The following is a 15,543-nucleotide window of genomic DNA, read 5'->3' on the forward strand; positions in this document are numbered from 1 at the left end:
TTTACTACTTTTTTTGTATGTATTTTTTATCTCCTACTTTTTAATCCTACTTTATTTCATATTATTCTATGCCACTTTGTTTATAAATTTTTTGTAATCTATTTCTTTTTGAAGCTCACGAACGGATGTAAGTCTTGTGAGCTCCACATTCTATTTCTTGTAATATTTTTGTATGTACATTGTCAATTTGATTTTCTATGTTGTACAAGAGATGAATGAATAAACTGAACTTGAACTTGAACAACCGTTTATTTACCGACAAGGCACACTTTACAAGAACAGCTATCGTTAACGTCCACAACCAACATATTTGGGCAGATGAGAATCCTCATGCCATCAATCCTAATCGTCCACAACATCAGTTTTCAGTAAACATTTGGGCAGGAATCATAGGAGATCATCTACTTCTGTTCGAGCTTCCTCCCAGGCTTAATAGCATAATCTACTTAAACTTTTTGAGAGAGGATCTCGTTCATCATTATCTTACTTGAAGATGTACCTCTTCAGTTGCGCCAAAACATTTGGTTCATGCATAATATGGAGCTCCAGCACACTTCAGTGTTGCTGTTCGTGAACATTTCAATCACAGCTTTCCAAATCAATGGATAGGCCGAGGTGGGCCAGTACCATGACCAGCTAGGTCACTAAACTCAAATCCTTTGGATTTTTATCTTTGGGGACACTTTGGGGATACTTGGGGTATAAAATACTCCGATTGATACCATTGAAGAACTCCAATAAGGATTTTGAACGAAATAGAAATGATAAAGCATACTCCTGGAATATTTGAACGGTCCGACAATCGATGAGAAGACGTCTGAACACTTTATGAGGAGAGAACTAATAACTCATAGGTTGTAGCTGATTGCAAATAAAACATGGATTTGAATAACAGCTGTTCCGAAACAGCTGATTCATTTTGTTCTAAATAAGAAAATATTAAACCCATGAGTTATTAGTTCTCTCCTCATAAAACAGCAAATTTTTGTGGTGTAATGTACTACATAAGAATACATTTATTCAAATTTTATTCAATTTAGTTTATACAGCTTACATAATTCTTTTCAAAATTAAATTCTCTACAATTTTTATTTGGAAAAATTATTTGTTTACTGGTCATTAAAGAAAGTTATTGGGCATCAAACGAAGAAGTCTGTGTTTTTCTATTTAGATTTTTTGCATATTTCAACTTTTTTCCTAAAAACTACTCACACTACAGCTTCCAGACTAGTTTTATTCAATTTTTCTTATATTTTTTCATATGAATCCTGCATAAGTTTTTCAAAACCTAGTCCCCAAACAATTCAGCATCGGTGCATTTCACCAGAGGAACTGAATTGCGGGCGAAATCTTTCACTCTGTATAGCTCGCTAATGAAGCGTTTATGGATATATGTTTATGATAACTTTTTTCTTATTTTTACCTCTACTATCACGTATTAAATTATTTACCATAATTAAGAATCACCCTGTATATATATATATATATATTATATATATAATATATATATATATATATATATATATAACAGACTCTGAGTCTGCTCGGCTGAGAAAGGAGACTCAGTCTCCGAAAATTTCCCCTCATTTCTAATGTAAGTTTTAAGTGTTTTCAATCTATTTATATCGTGTCTCCTGTTCTAATTAATATCACAAACTTCAAAGTGTCTTCTGTTATGTGCTTTATATATATATATATATATATATATATATAATATATATATATATATTATTATGAAAGACATTTGCAAGCCTAATGACAGTTATTATGAGAGTCATATTGAGTCAAAATAAAGGTCGTATGTACACAAAACGAAGATACATTTCTCTTTTGCAGGGGTTTCGTTCTTCTTCTTTTTCTTCTTCTTCTTCTTCCATTCAAGGTTTAGGCTCTTGCCTGTTCCGACTCACAACATTAACTTATATCCAATCTATAGCAAAACAGTATTATTTCCCAGAATTCAAATTGGAAAAATGTTTGCCATATTTTATATTCCATTGCCATCTTTTCCGAGGTCTACCCATATCTCTTTTTCCTATTGGGTGGTAGTTTAGAATTTTCAAGGGATTCCTCTATTGGCATTCTGTTGACTTGCTCTTTCCACTGGTTGCGATATGATATAGGCCTAACCTTTTCATTCATGCTGAAGGCACCCAGCTCTGTTCTTATGTGGTCCCGAAGATCACAGCCCTTTGTTCTGCGAAGGAATCTCATTTCTGCTGCCTGCACCCTATTCTGTAGACGTTTTGTTGTGACCCACGATTCACTTCCGTATAGAAGAACAGGGGCAGCCATAAGTTTGTAAAACGGGGTTTTGTTTTTGTAAAGAACTACTATAAATGAGTCAAACATTTTAAGTAAGTCGAAATTCACGTTTTCATCTCACGCCTTTTTGACAGAACTTCTTGGGCGCTAGTGCTAGATTGGTTGAGGCGGCGGCAATCTTGAGCATATCAAGCAACCCTTCTCGTTATAGGTATTGACGTCTAGACTAATAAATGAAACAGCTCAAATTCAAAATTTTCCAGTGATTCTTCTTTTAAAATGAATATTTTTTTCAATGTTTTCCAGAGAGGTGCTGCTCAATGGAAGTCTGCTGATTTTGCCTTTCAAAGCGAGTCAGTTCAACGATGAGGTGCATGCTACCACATACCGATGCAGAGCTTCCAACATTATTGGCACCATCGTCTCCAGGCCCAGTCACCTAACTGCTGGCAAGTTTTATCTTCATTGATCTATCCTCTATCTAATAAGAATCTTCATAGAAATAGAATATTCTATAACCTATACTTCTGCCACAAAATAAATTATTCACAGGTGTTTACCCAACTTGAATATAGCATATTTTATAATTGAGTTGCAGTTGTAAAGATATTTAAATCAGTAACGACAAGAAATGAAATCATCAAGGTATTATTATTGATATTTATCATCTTGTTCATGACATGCTCAGTTGTTAGATCTTTTTTACTGTTTACATTAGAAAAATGGACATCATCTTCTTTTCGTGGACTTCTATGATTTGATGTTTTGACTTTACTATCTGTATAATTTCGCGAGTAAAAAATTGAAGTCTGTGGGTTTTGATTGCCTGTGAAATATCAGTTTGTTTTCTGAGTGTGACTAGTGCTCCAATTTTTATTTATTTATACATTCATTTTTTATTCATAGACAATCCAATTTCTTAATATATTATCGTTATCCTTGAAATTCGGATAATTTTCAAAAATTTCTCCACTAATAACGTTTAATCTAGTATTTTTATCATATTCTAATACTTTACATATAATATTAATGCATGATCTTGTTCTCTTCTATTGATTCTTGTTCATTCATTCATTCATGGATTGATAGATACAATATCATTCTCAACTATGAATGATTGGGAAAGAGACAACAGTCTCACAGCCCAAAACTGTTCCTTTCCCAAATTTAGATAGAAATTGTCCAAAAATAGGTTATGTTTACACTTCATGAATTTTATCCGATTTTGTTGCCTTTGGAATTCATACGTGACAAAAATTATTTTATTTCAGCTACAGCATAAAATAGAGGATAATTGGATATTCCAATACTTTATTATTAGGTGAAATGAATATTTCACTGAATTTACATTCTATGATAAAACTATTGAAGATTAATAATACATCTGTATAACAATAAAAAGTAAGCAATTTGAAGCCTTCTGAATAATCATTATATATACATCACATTACTAATGAATGAAAAAATTTCGTTTTGGAAGCGATTTTGTCCCAAAAGGTTCAACACACCTTCAAACTTTCGAACTTAAGGGTATATCACAGTATGTAGTTTTGATATTCTATTCTATTGTATTCAAATTATTATTTTGTGGTGACTTCTGAACTAGAAAAGACCGTCTTAAAAAATTATTAATTGAAAGCATATTTGCAGAGTTCGCTTAAATGGTCACCCGTTCAATAGAGGTAGCAGTCGCAGGAATATTACCTCAACATCTTTTATCTGAACGATTAGATAACATCGCGACCACGGTGCCAATCGATAATCGAATATTATTAAAAATAAAGCAATAGCATACGCTTTCATGACTATTGTTAATTTATCGTTAATTAGCTATTATGGAACTTTGATATTCAAATTTCAATAATAATCGCAGTAGTTGCATTTGTCACAACAGAATGAAAAGTATTTGTGCCTCAGGTGTCTTTTCATCGTAACCTCCCATAGCTGCACTCTATTCTCACGAATTGCTGTGCCATAGACTCAGTTGCCGCTCTACCTTTCCAGCGGTTAATCATTCTTTCGGACTCTCAACGGCTACGGCTGGTGATTTGAATGCAAAATGTTTTCGAGGGTGTGAGTAAGAGAACAATCCACTAATGAATAATGGTTTTGCTTTTTAATAAGGGCCCGAGTAACGCAGGGAGTGGGGAGGAAATAGGGGAAGTGAGGTGGTCTCTCTCTCTCTCTCTCTGTAACGAGGAAGAGTAGCCTCCAGTCGTAGAAAAGTAGTCAGTTGGTTTTCCCACGTGTTATTATTTAGAGCTCATTCCGAGAAAACTACCTCCGCACCCCCCCCCCTCAACTCATCTCATCATTGCAAACGTTGATGCCTTCCATACCCCCCCCCCCGAAATCCCACCGCTTTCCATCCTTCTTTTCTCTTTCATCGCCTCGTTTTCTATTCGCTTTGAATTATTCATACCGTCCTTGATTTATTGTATAATATTTACACTTCTACCTTCGTCAACCTCCCCTCCCACTCATTCTCAAGGGTTTCGTTAAGGAAACTTCTCCTCTTCACAGCCATCTCCCAGAATCTTTTTTCCTCCTACTCCGATAAATTACAATTTTGAATGCGCACAATTACAATTCATACAAACTTTAATATCAGTGCTCACCAGCACTAGTTATGCGAGTCTTCTTTTTTATTAATGGGAATAAATTATTTTCCCTCTCATTAGTAATGCTGCTGCGAGGGCTCATTATTCAGAGTATTCCCTCGACATAGTGCCTTGTTTTTCTTGGACTGACTCCATTACAATAATTTTTCTAGGTTTGTATGCCTCAGAGAGGAGCTTTTTTCGTCTCTAGTTGATTTGTCTAGTTTTGCAGGAAAACTGGTTCCGATTGTAATAAAGGTACTGGAATTAATTAGAATTTTAGCCCAGAGCTCTATAAAATGAGCCTAGAATGCAAAATATTATAATTAATGTCAGGGTATTATATTATTATATTCAGTGTATTGTATTATATCCATTCAATTGAATCTTGAAGAAGTAACAATCATATTATCCAGTACATCTTTGGTACTTGGTACATCATTTTTAGTACATGAATGCTTAATCCATATTAGCTCTTCCTCCCATTTCTCAGAAGTGTTAATAATCTTCCTTTACCGTACTGAGTAATAAAAAAATAAAAACATCGAACAAAGTTCGATAGTGACCACTGTCGTGATTTCTATGTAGTTATGTGATTTCTATGTTTATTGCTTCCTGGAAGCTTGCTTAGAATCAAAAAAATCCAATGTACAAATGGAACTAGATGACATGAAGGTTGGCAACAGGGCCTCAACCCAGATAAGTTCTCATTGTGATATCATGAAATTGAGGATTTATTTGATAGTCACTCATGTATTTCACAAGTTTTTATAATTACCTCAGTTTAGATCAGTAATATTGATAATTTCGTGTGAGGTTCCAATGAAAGACTGTCATAAAATGATTCATGCTGATGCAGAATAATACTGACGTAGAGAATTTCAAGGTTCTTGTACCCGGAAAACCGCTTCAAACTTCAGCTGCTTTGAAATATGCAAGAAAAGAGGATCTAACAAATAAAGATGTTATCAGGAATTGGGGATAGGAAAAAAGACTACGACAAAGATGAGATCGAGAGATTTATTTAAAGCTTACTGGGAGCTGTATGGCGGCAGTTCTCTTTTGGAAAATACGAACTCTTTCAAATGTAACAGGAAAAGTAGGAGAAGAATGAAGAAGAATAGAAGACGGTAGGAAGCTTATCGAGTTATCGGAGGGACCGCATCAATGCAGAAGCATCAGCCATAGCAGACTCTTTTTAACGAGAAGTAATAATCTAAAAGAAGGTTAGGGAGATTTGGGTCTTCCTCTTCTTTCCTTCTCATTGTTAAGTATTCGCGTCTTGAAAAGGATGAGGAAATAGGGAAGGAGAGAGTAACGTTATATATGTGATATTTACTGAAAGCATTTTCTTCAACAGAGACGAGAGTTGAAAGTTTGTCTGAGCCTCTTAGTTCTCTCCACCCGAGCAATCGACCGACTGTATCTTTAAACTCACTAACTTATATTTACTGCTGGGGATTTAGTTTCCAATCTTTAGTTCTCAACCTCCGTGGTAATCAAACTACGGAAAAAGAAGCTATTCAACCTAGTCACTTCAACAAATATGGCGTATCAATATTTGAAGGCTTTCGTAGAAATACCGTATTTTTTTCGAGTCACGCGTCTTAGGGAACTCCTCCTTCAACCCCTTGCACATACTTGAACCTCATTGATCTTCCCTTCGCCACCGTGATGTATGTTTGTTCTTGGCTAAACTTTCTGCGTTCCCCCCTCCGTCCTTGGATAATGTATGCAAACCGAATTCTTTCAATAGTCATGAGTGCTCTTCGGTTGACTTTGGTAGAACGAATGTTTTTCCAGAATCCGTTTAGTGTCTCAATCTTCGCAAAGTAATGCTTCTCTTGAAAAATACAATCCCAGCAATGTCCATGAAATTCATGGATGGTGAATTACATACATTATGGAACTGGAGTATTTTTGAGGTCGACTTGGCAGAAATAACATTATCATACTATATTGGAAAATAATCTGAATTTGTTAGAAACATTATTTGATCACTTGCAAGTTAAGATTACTTGAGAACGTTTCGCTGAGTGATGCTGTTGTTGAAAGCGTCCTAGTAACTTTCAAACGTTGTGAGAAAATATGATGCTCCATGACATCATAGTATAGCAGCTTCTTTGAATAATTTTGATTTGAATACATACTTTCTAAAAATTATGTTTGTATTTATAATATTCATTGTATCATTTATATAAGTACATACACCTCATTATCAAACTACACACCAAAATAATGTAACTTTGGTTTGGCTGATGAGGATGTCACAACCTAAGAATGATTCACGGAATGTGAGGCAGCATTTTTCAACTGCATATATTTTTTTCAACGAAAGTACTCATCATTACTCAATACTGAAGACTATACTTATATGATATTTTGTCTTCGAGTATTGGGTGGTATGAGCAGAGAAAAACGTACCTGGACTTATTGCAAGGATATTCTCCTCGATATTTAAACTCACATACTGATCAAACCATCACCAAATACACTTCCCGTAGATCCAACCCTATCATATATGATTCATGCAATGCAATCTTTCATACAATTATTATCCGTGTTAATTCCTGTTTATCTGCTCATAATGTATTATCCAAGCTTTATTCTAAACTTTTCACGTTCCACAAAACTCTCATATTATAAATTCAGCTGTACTTAGTAGTGAGAGAAGTTGTGTGTATTTTTGGGTTCAAAATTTTATAAAATGACTTGATTAATTCAATATGAAGTGATAATTGAGTGTTGTATTTAATTATAGTTTGGTGTTTTAATTTCTATAGATTCAAAATGTTTAGCTTGTATATATTTTGAACGAAAATTGAACTTGAACGTTTCACAGTAGAAACATAACCTTTTTTTTTGGACATTTTATTAATTTATCAAAATTTGGGAATGGAATAGATTTGGGCCAAGCCTGTTGTTCCTTCCTAATCATATTTATATGATTTGTGATTCTGTCCACGAATAGATAAATACTGTAATAAATACTATATTGTCAACCACTATTTTTCCACAGACACCCTCAATCAAAAGCCATGTAATTCAATAGCCTTTTGTTTTTCTGTTGTTACTTGGAGGTGATTTATATTTAAGTGGGGTGAATGAAGAAGATGTAGCTACTGGAAAAGACTAAACGAGAACGTAAAAAGAATGAGGTGAGGAAAGTGAGCAGTGGTTGTGGAAGGGGCGGGAAGATCAATTATGAACGAGTGTGGACTAATGAGCGTAGTAAGTGAAGGCGTCTCATGAATATAGAGACGGTTACTGCCCCAGTAATCTGGTGCTGGTGCTCCACTGTGGAGACGGGAGAGCCTCGGCTCCACTCTCAAACGAAAGTAATCATCTAAGGAGGCTCTCTGACTTTTCCACACTAAAAGGGATTTTCATCTGGTAATAGAGTGAGGAGAGTTGTATTTGCAGACTCCAAGATCCTAAAGAGAGAAACCAAAAAAGGATTTTATGTTTGCCTGGCAACAATAGCGTACGTATATTTGAGGCCTTTCTCCCAAAAACGCATCTCTGAAAGGTTTACTAGTAAGAGGGCACTGCACTGTATCCTCCCCCAGCAGATTCGAAACTGATCTGCTTATCAAAAGCTTTCAATATTGCTCTGAATAGCAATTGAAAAGCATATTGAGATGCTCTGATCTTTCCCAGGAGCTTTCCTGAGGATCATCACAATGATTATTGGCATAATAATATCCAATTAGAAGATTAAAAACGTTTCATGACTTACTGAAAAGTTTGTAGAGAACTGAAGTATGAGTTCGTCAGTATTGTTGGTCACAAACTAGGAAGTGTCGACTTGGGGAGTCGGCACGAGGTCAGCGATCTGCCTGTGGCCAGATTACCACGCTAAACAAATTTAGTCGATAAATCAAGGTTAGTTCTTGGATTAGACGCTCTAAGGACGACATACTTCAATGAAATCCTAATCATAAAATTGTATACCACTGTGATGAATCGATAAAACTGTTAATCAGCTCAATACCATTATAAATAGAATATTGATAATTTCATAAATGCAATATCGTGTTCTGATCGCTAAATAATTATTGAATCACTTGAATTATTGAATCGTATGTGGTAATTTATATTCTTTTATCAAATATGAGTATATGATCATATTCATTCAACTACGAGATTCATTATAAAAAATTGGATAAGAGTTTGAAATTACAAGTACTACACGGTTTATCAATTTAATGAATGTATTATTCGATTCTTGTGAATTCCCAGTTTATCCGTATTAGAGGAATAACAATTCCACCTGTTATTCTATGGAATACCTGGAATATAAAATTATGATAGACTTTCCTCCATCGAAAAACATTTGCTCTACCTATTCAAAGAATAATTCTCTGATTACCGTGATTATTACAGTAATGGACTCGTGGATTAACGCCCTGAAAATGACGTTGTGTTTGTTTTCAATTTGCTCATACTTATTTAGAGCTTATAAATTAGCTTTTAGTAAAAAACTGCCACTGTTTCAAATGGAAATTCCAGGAGTGTTCATGTAATCACGTTTCGAATTTATTGATAGGGCAGGTCGAGTATTGATAGAGAACCAATCAATTTTATAACATGCTTTTCCCTTGTTGCTGAATCACGTTGATTCTATTGAATTTCAAATTACAAATTGCTTCAGAAATAAAGCCCGAGCTTTTCCATAAAACTGAATCGATAATTTCCGTGTTGGCTGGCTGACATGAAGAGGCGTGTGATGGAAATAAGAGAGACGGAAAGAGAAAAGTAAGAAAGTATGAAGCAGAATAATTTGAGGAAGAGGACGGTAGGATTGATGGAGAAAGAACAAGAGAAGCCAAAGAACGAACACGAAGTGGAAATTTCAATTTATTCAGCTGCCGTTCACCTCCTCTTCCATTTTATTTCATCTACCTGTTCTTCTTTTACTTCTTCTCCTTGCAATGAACTTCGTGGCCCCTTAGGTAAAAATATTCAAAACAATCCCAACTCATCAGAGGGCTTCCTTCCATTTCAAAGTATGTCACGTTATTCTTTATATTAAAATAACGATTAGCCTCCTGCTTGGCATCAGTCGGTAAAGCATGAGATTTAATATAATTAGGTCGTGGTTTTTCTAATAGTATTCAGTCTTAAAAAATCTTGATAGGCCTAGATATGGGCTTCTCCTATAACTTTTGTAATTCAATAAATAATAAATATATATAAAAATGATATTTATACTATAGAGATGAGGAATAAAAATAAATTGCACACCATGAAAATTTCACACATATATTACACAAATAATGCAAAGATCAATCGAGGCAAAAAATATATATATAGAGCGATAAAAAATATAATATAAAAAATAGAACAATAATTTTATATCAGCAAAATATCACAGGCTAAACTTTATATTCTAGATTTATGGCACGAAACATTACCATGTGCCTTTATCTTAAAATCATATGCATTCTGTTGCATGTAGTTACGATATGCGCTTGCTAATACTTGTCGACTTGAATAATTCAATCAAAAAATATGTGCTCTAAGATCAGCTTGATAAATTAGCCACCAATAATTCAAATATATATATAAATTGAAATCTCTAGTATTTAGTAGATTTATTTGTATCGAATATATATTTTCATCTCAGGGTGCAAGATTCGGCACCTGACGGAATAGGTAGAGCCATTCATCTAGTGAATTAGAACTATGATAAATTATCGCAAATTGTATTGCAAAAAATTAAATATTGTATGCATACGTTTGATAGCCTAGATTTCGTACTTCTTTGATTAAATAGAAATTTCTAAAAATATTGATCTATATATTTTTCTTTCAATTAAATACCTTTAATACTAATTTTTACTTGCGCAAGTATTACTTTTATTAATTTCTTAATTTATTATAAAACCCTTTCGGCGAGCTAGCTTTGATCATCAGATTAATTCGAAGCACTAGGGCGCCCATCACTAAATTCAAATTTTAATCACTCACGTGTCGAAAATCTTCTTGTAAGCCGCCGATGTCGATCCAACTCCATGTGGTCCGGGAATATGGTAGCCGGAATCGTCTCCTCCAAGGGGTTATAAATTTAATTAAAATGAAAAATGACTTCTGCTTCACAATAGCATCACGAAGTCTTTTAAGAAATTTAATAATTTACTTTAACTTTAATTTTTACAAAATTATTAATAAGGTACTTCGCTCTAAAATATTTGGGGTCCTCTTATGGTGGCATCTGGCTGGCGAGTCTGGTTCTTCCTTCTCAAGTTTTACAGATCCTCTTTCCGACTTTCAAATTAGCATAAAATTTAAATATCCCAATCTTCCGCCATTAAATTCAAATAGATCTTACAAAAAATGCTAAAATATTGCTTAGATTATATGATTAATAATTTCTTTGCATTCGAGCCATATTGATAACATAGATTACATAAATTTTTACACAAAATCTAGTACATTTATATAATATATATAAATATTTTTGAATTGGCCTACAGTTGCCGCCTATTAACTGCCGTTTTACTATTGGTGCATGCAAATTTTATTAGGTATTCATGCGCCTGGTAACTCTTATTTCCTGAATACATTAATTATTTTTATTTGGTTTTTTATTTATGCTCTTTGCATGCTAGTTAATATTCTATATATTAATATTAATTCCATGCTACCTAATAATTAGCCACGTGGACGGGTGTTTTTTCACATTGCACACCATCCGAATGCAATAAAGCTCTGCCAAGGGGTTTTGGTCAGATTCTACGTTCTTCGGTTTGATCGATCTCTAGGTCACCGATCCGTGAATACATCTATATAACCTCAATCTTCAAATATTTTATAAATAATCTATTTATGAGTAGTAAACTTCCTTTAAATCCTTTTTAAGTTCTTGTACCATTTAGCCAGAACAAGCTGATGCTATCTAATCTTGGTTATTATCTGCTTGGCGATATTAGCCAATTACTTTATTTTTAGACCTATTACTATTTCTGTTAGGGCTTTTCATCTACCCAGATTTAAATATGTTACACGCGCCCCTGGGTTTGAATTCAAAATATTTGAGAATCACAATGTTTTTAATGAAAACCCACCCTTCAATACATCGATATACACTATACTTTATTTATAAATTATACTCTCATACTTCTATCACAGATCGCAGACATATTTGCTGCATCTCCTTTATACCTTTATCAAAAACAATAACAAATTCTCCTCCTCAACACACATAATAATATCATAAATATAAACTTCTAAACGTACTCCTCCTGACACCATTTACAACACAGTAATTTTTGAATTCGCCGCTTGCAGGGCCGCCAACTTAACTATACACATTTCATAATTCTCATAAATGATTCCTTTTAGACAATAATTTCGATTCATAAACTTCTGGGCTTATATCTTATAGTATTTCTTAGGTCTTAATATAAATAATTTTCTATACATCAGGTACAATACTTTCTTTTGCTAATGGCTCTTTGGTTTTGGTAACTGGTATTCACTTTAAGTCTTTTCAGGTAACAAACGTGGCATAATTAAAAGTAATAAATATAAAAACATATAAATAAATATATCGACATTAATAAATATAATAAATAACAATAATAAATAACTATTTGGGTACAGTACTTCTTTTTATAAACATATGTTCAACAGACATTACATTCATTTGATTTGGGTGGCTTTGGTCAGCTGTTCGCTGTTCTACAATTCATAGTGTTACATGTTACATCAGAATTTGCTATCGACTTTCATAACTAACCTAACTGCTCAATTTTTTCTCTTAAAAAGGTAATTAACAAATTTTAATTTTATTATCCCCGCTTGTGTCCTTTTTTATCTGATGTATATAATTTAATTACACATTTAAAAATTGTTCTTTTCCTTATTGCAGGCTTCTAACGGCTGGAAGGAATTAAAACATTGGATTGTTGCCACGAGGTCCTATACCAATATTAAATTTATTAAGGAAGGTTAGTAATTGGCTTGATAGTGTTGTTTTCCTTTGACTTCTTATCATATTATTTTAAATTCGATGATATTTCATGTAGAATTGTAGTGGTCTTCCCATATCTTTTGACTTTCTGCTTGTAGCTACACTGTAGGCTGGTTGGGTTATCTGCTATCCATTTGTTGATTGTTGAGGCTGTCCTATTATTAATTTATCTTCATGAATATAAAACCCCGGTATCTGGTGTATTCTCTCTTCAAATAACTCCTTGTTCCTTTAATAATAATTTCTTTTAATTGATTCAAAGTCTTCCATTTATTTTCATCCGATACTTTCCACTTAAATTCATTATTAGGCTTCATCATCATAATAAACAATTCAATAATATAACACTTCCAATCAACACTAATAAACTCTTTCAACAACAACACGGTCTTAATTATAGCATCACTTTTCAATATTATCACAGCCATCATAACAAATATTAAACACCATAACAAAACATTTATCATCTTTTTAATAACATAATCTCTAATCATATCATATCCAGGTACTTTCATTTTATTAGTATAATTCCTTGATTCTCTCACTCTTCTTAGACACTTTCCATTCTTAATTAGCTCCCACAAGTAATCCAATTTATTGTCCGTGCATGAATCGATAGTAGTCCTTTTAGTAGCTCCGTTTTTTATCCCATTTATTACGTCCATTTTGCCGGTCACATAGCTGGTTATCTGTTTTAAAGCGTATGTGCCGCGGATGCACGCCGTCGGTCCGCTCCTGTCTTCCTCGGTGCCGGTCCGGTGTCCTCTTCGGGCGTTTGAACCGTGCATGCGGCCTCCATCGGCGCGCGCGGTTCCTCCGTTTCTTCCGCCTCCGGGGCCTTGCGATGCATGTTCTTCTCCCGAATGCCGTCCTCTCCGTCCTGATGTCGGCCGGGTGTCCTCGGGCGCTTCCGTCTCCGGGCCTTGCGGTGCATGCTCCTTTCATCCGGTATTCCGTCCTGCCTGGTGTCATCCTCTTGGTCCTCTATCCTGGGTTCATTGGGGTGCCTTGGTGGGGTCGAATGATGCGCGGGTGCGGTGGCGGTCTCCTCCTGGCGATTGTTTATTTTTGGCAGTGGTGGGATTTCAGCATTATTATAGTGTATCGGTTCTTGTTGTAGGGTTGTGGACGGTAGTGATTCTTCGGTGGCGGGTTGCTCTTCGGCGGGAAACAGGATACTTAAAATTGGTTGTTGCTTGCGGCTGGTTTTAATTGCATGTTTGGCGGCGATTTTTTGTGGTTGGCTGTCTTGTATGGGCTCCTGTGTGTCTGGTGGTGGGTTATCTTGTGTTTCTTGTAACAAAGTCTCCGGTAAATCATTTCTGAATGTGGTGTATGACGTTGAAATATCCTGCTTTTCTTGGTTTGTTTCATTTGAGCTTGTGCTTGTTATATTGGGGGTATCATATAGTCCTGGTTTATTAGCTGTAGTTTTCTGTATATCTGGTGGCGGGTCGTTGGGTGCTGGGTTCCGGGTTTTTTGTTGATTTAATCCTGTGGCATGCTCTAATGTGTAGTTTGTATTTATTTGATGAGGTGGCGGTTTGTAATTTCTATTATAATTATTCTGAGTGTAATCATTATTTGTGTTGAATCGATCATGGCCATAATAATAATTTCTTTCATAGGTTTGCTGTGGATAATGATTTGTTTGACGATTCTGAAAACTTCTATTATTCCAGCTGTTATTATGATTATGATTATAGCGGCGTTTAAATTGAGGGGTAGATCGTGAGCAATCATATGGTACTGATTCATAGTTTTGGCTGGTATACTGATTACTTTTCGAGTTATGTTGATTTTGTGTATATCTCTGGTCTGAACGGTGGTTTGACATTGCCATCACAGACTGTATGCCATATAAATGATTTATCAGCTGCTTACAATCAGTAATGGGTTGTGTGGCGAGTGCCATTCTAACTTGATACGGTAGCTTCTTTAAAATAATATTTGCTAATGCCGATTCGTTAATGGGCTCGCTCAATTGAGAATTTTTAAACTGTATGGCAGTGACGAAAGTGGTACATGCACCGTCTAAGTTAGGGTTGAAATCGCACGATATGATGTCCGCTAGCACGTCCAACTGTTTACTTCTGCTCCAATACTGTTCCAGGAAGACAGCTACAAACTCATCCAATGATGTAAATTCATGGACTCTATTCCGAAAGAACATCAGGGGTTCGCCAATCAATAAACTAGTCAAACGAAGACGCCAAAAATTCCAAGAGGTGGGTGTTAATGATTGAACTAGTTTTATCTGATCTATAAATTCTTTAGGTTGGAGATAGCGGTCTGTATTGTCAAAACGGCCTAATTCATTGAAACTGTGTAGTGAATCAAACGTTGCTATGGGAGTAGGCTCTATATTCTCGTGCGGAAATTGATGTATTTGATTTTCAAGTTGTATTAACTTCTCTTGGGCCTGTTTCCAATGACTAGAAGCTTCTGTTTCATTATCTACTACTTCGGCATTTAATTCAGATGAAAATAATTGCTGTTCTCCAACGGCTGTCTCCAATGAATTAAGTTGTACTATGTTTTGGTTTATATCAGAATTTGGGTGAGCTATTTCATGAATTTGCGAAGTGTTTTGTGCTGGTAGGTTATCTATTCTTTCGTTTAACTCACAAGTGACAGTATCTATTTTTGCTGTTAAATCGGTTGTAATTAGTTCTTGATTTTCAGCGGTAGATGCTGATA

The 15,543-nt window shown here is 34.8% G+C and overlaps 1 protein-coding gene across 1 annotated transcript in view; it reads left to right on the forward strand.

Moving 5' to 3' along the window:
- LOC111054122 (Down syndrome cell adhesion molecule-like protein Dscam2) overlaps positions 1-15,543 on the forward strand; it is a 204,423-nt gene that overhangs the window by 102,963 nt on the left and 85,917 nt on the right. Inside the window, exon 4 of the mRNA XM_039420188.1 lies at positions 2,572-2,714. Within this exon, the coding sequence (XP_039276122.1) occupies positions 2,572-2,714 (143 nt within the window). The remainder of the gene's footprint in view (positions 1-2,571; positions 2,715-15,543) is intronic.

The sequence above is a fragment of the Nilaparvata lugens genome, chromosome 2 (assembly GCF_014356525.2).
Source record: "Nilaparvata lugens isolate BPH chromosome 2, ASM1435652v1, whole genome shotgun sequence".
NCBI classification, from domain to species: Eukaryota; Metazoa; Arthropoda; class Insecta; order Hemiptera; family Delphacidae; genus Nilaparvata; species Nilaparvata lugens.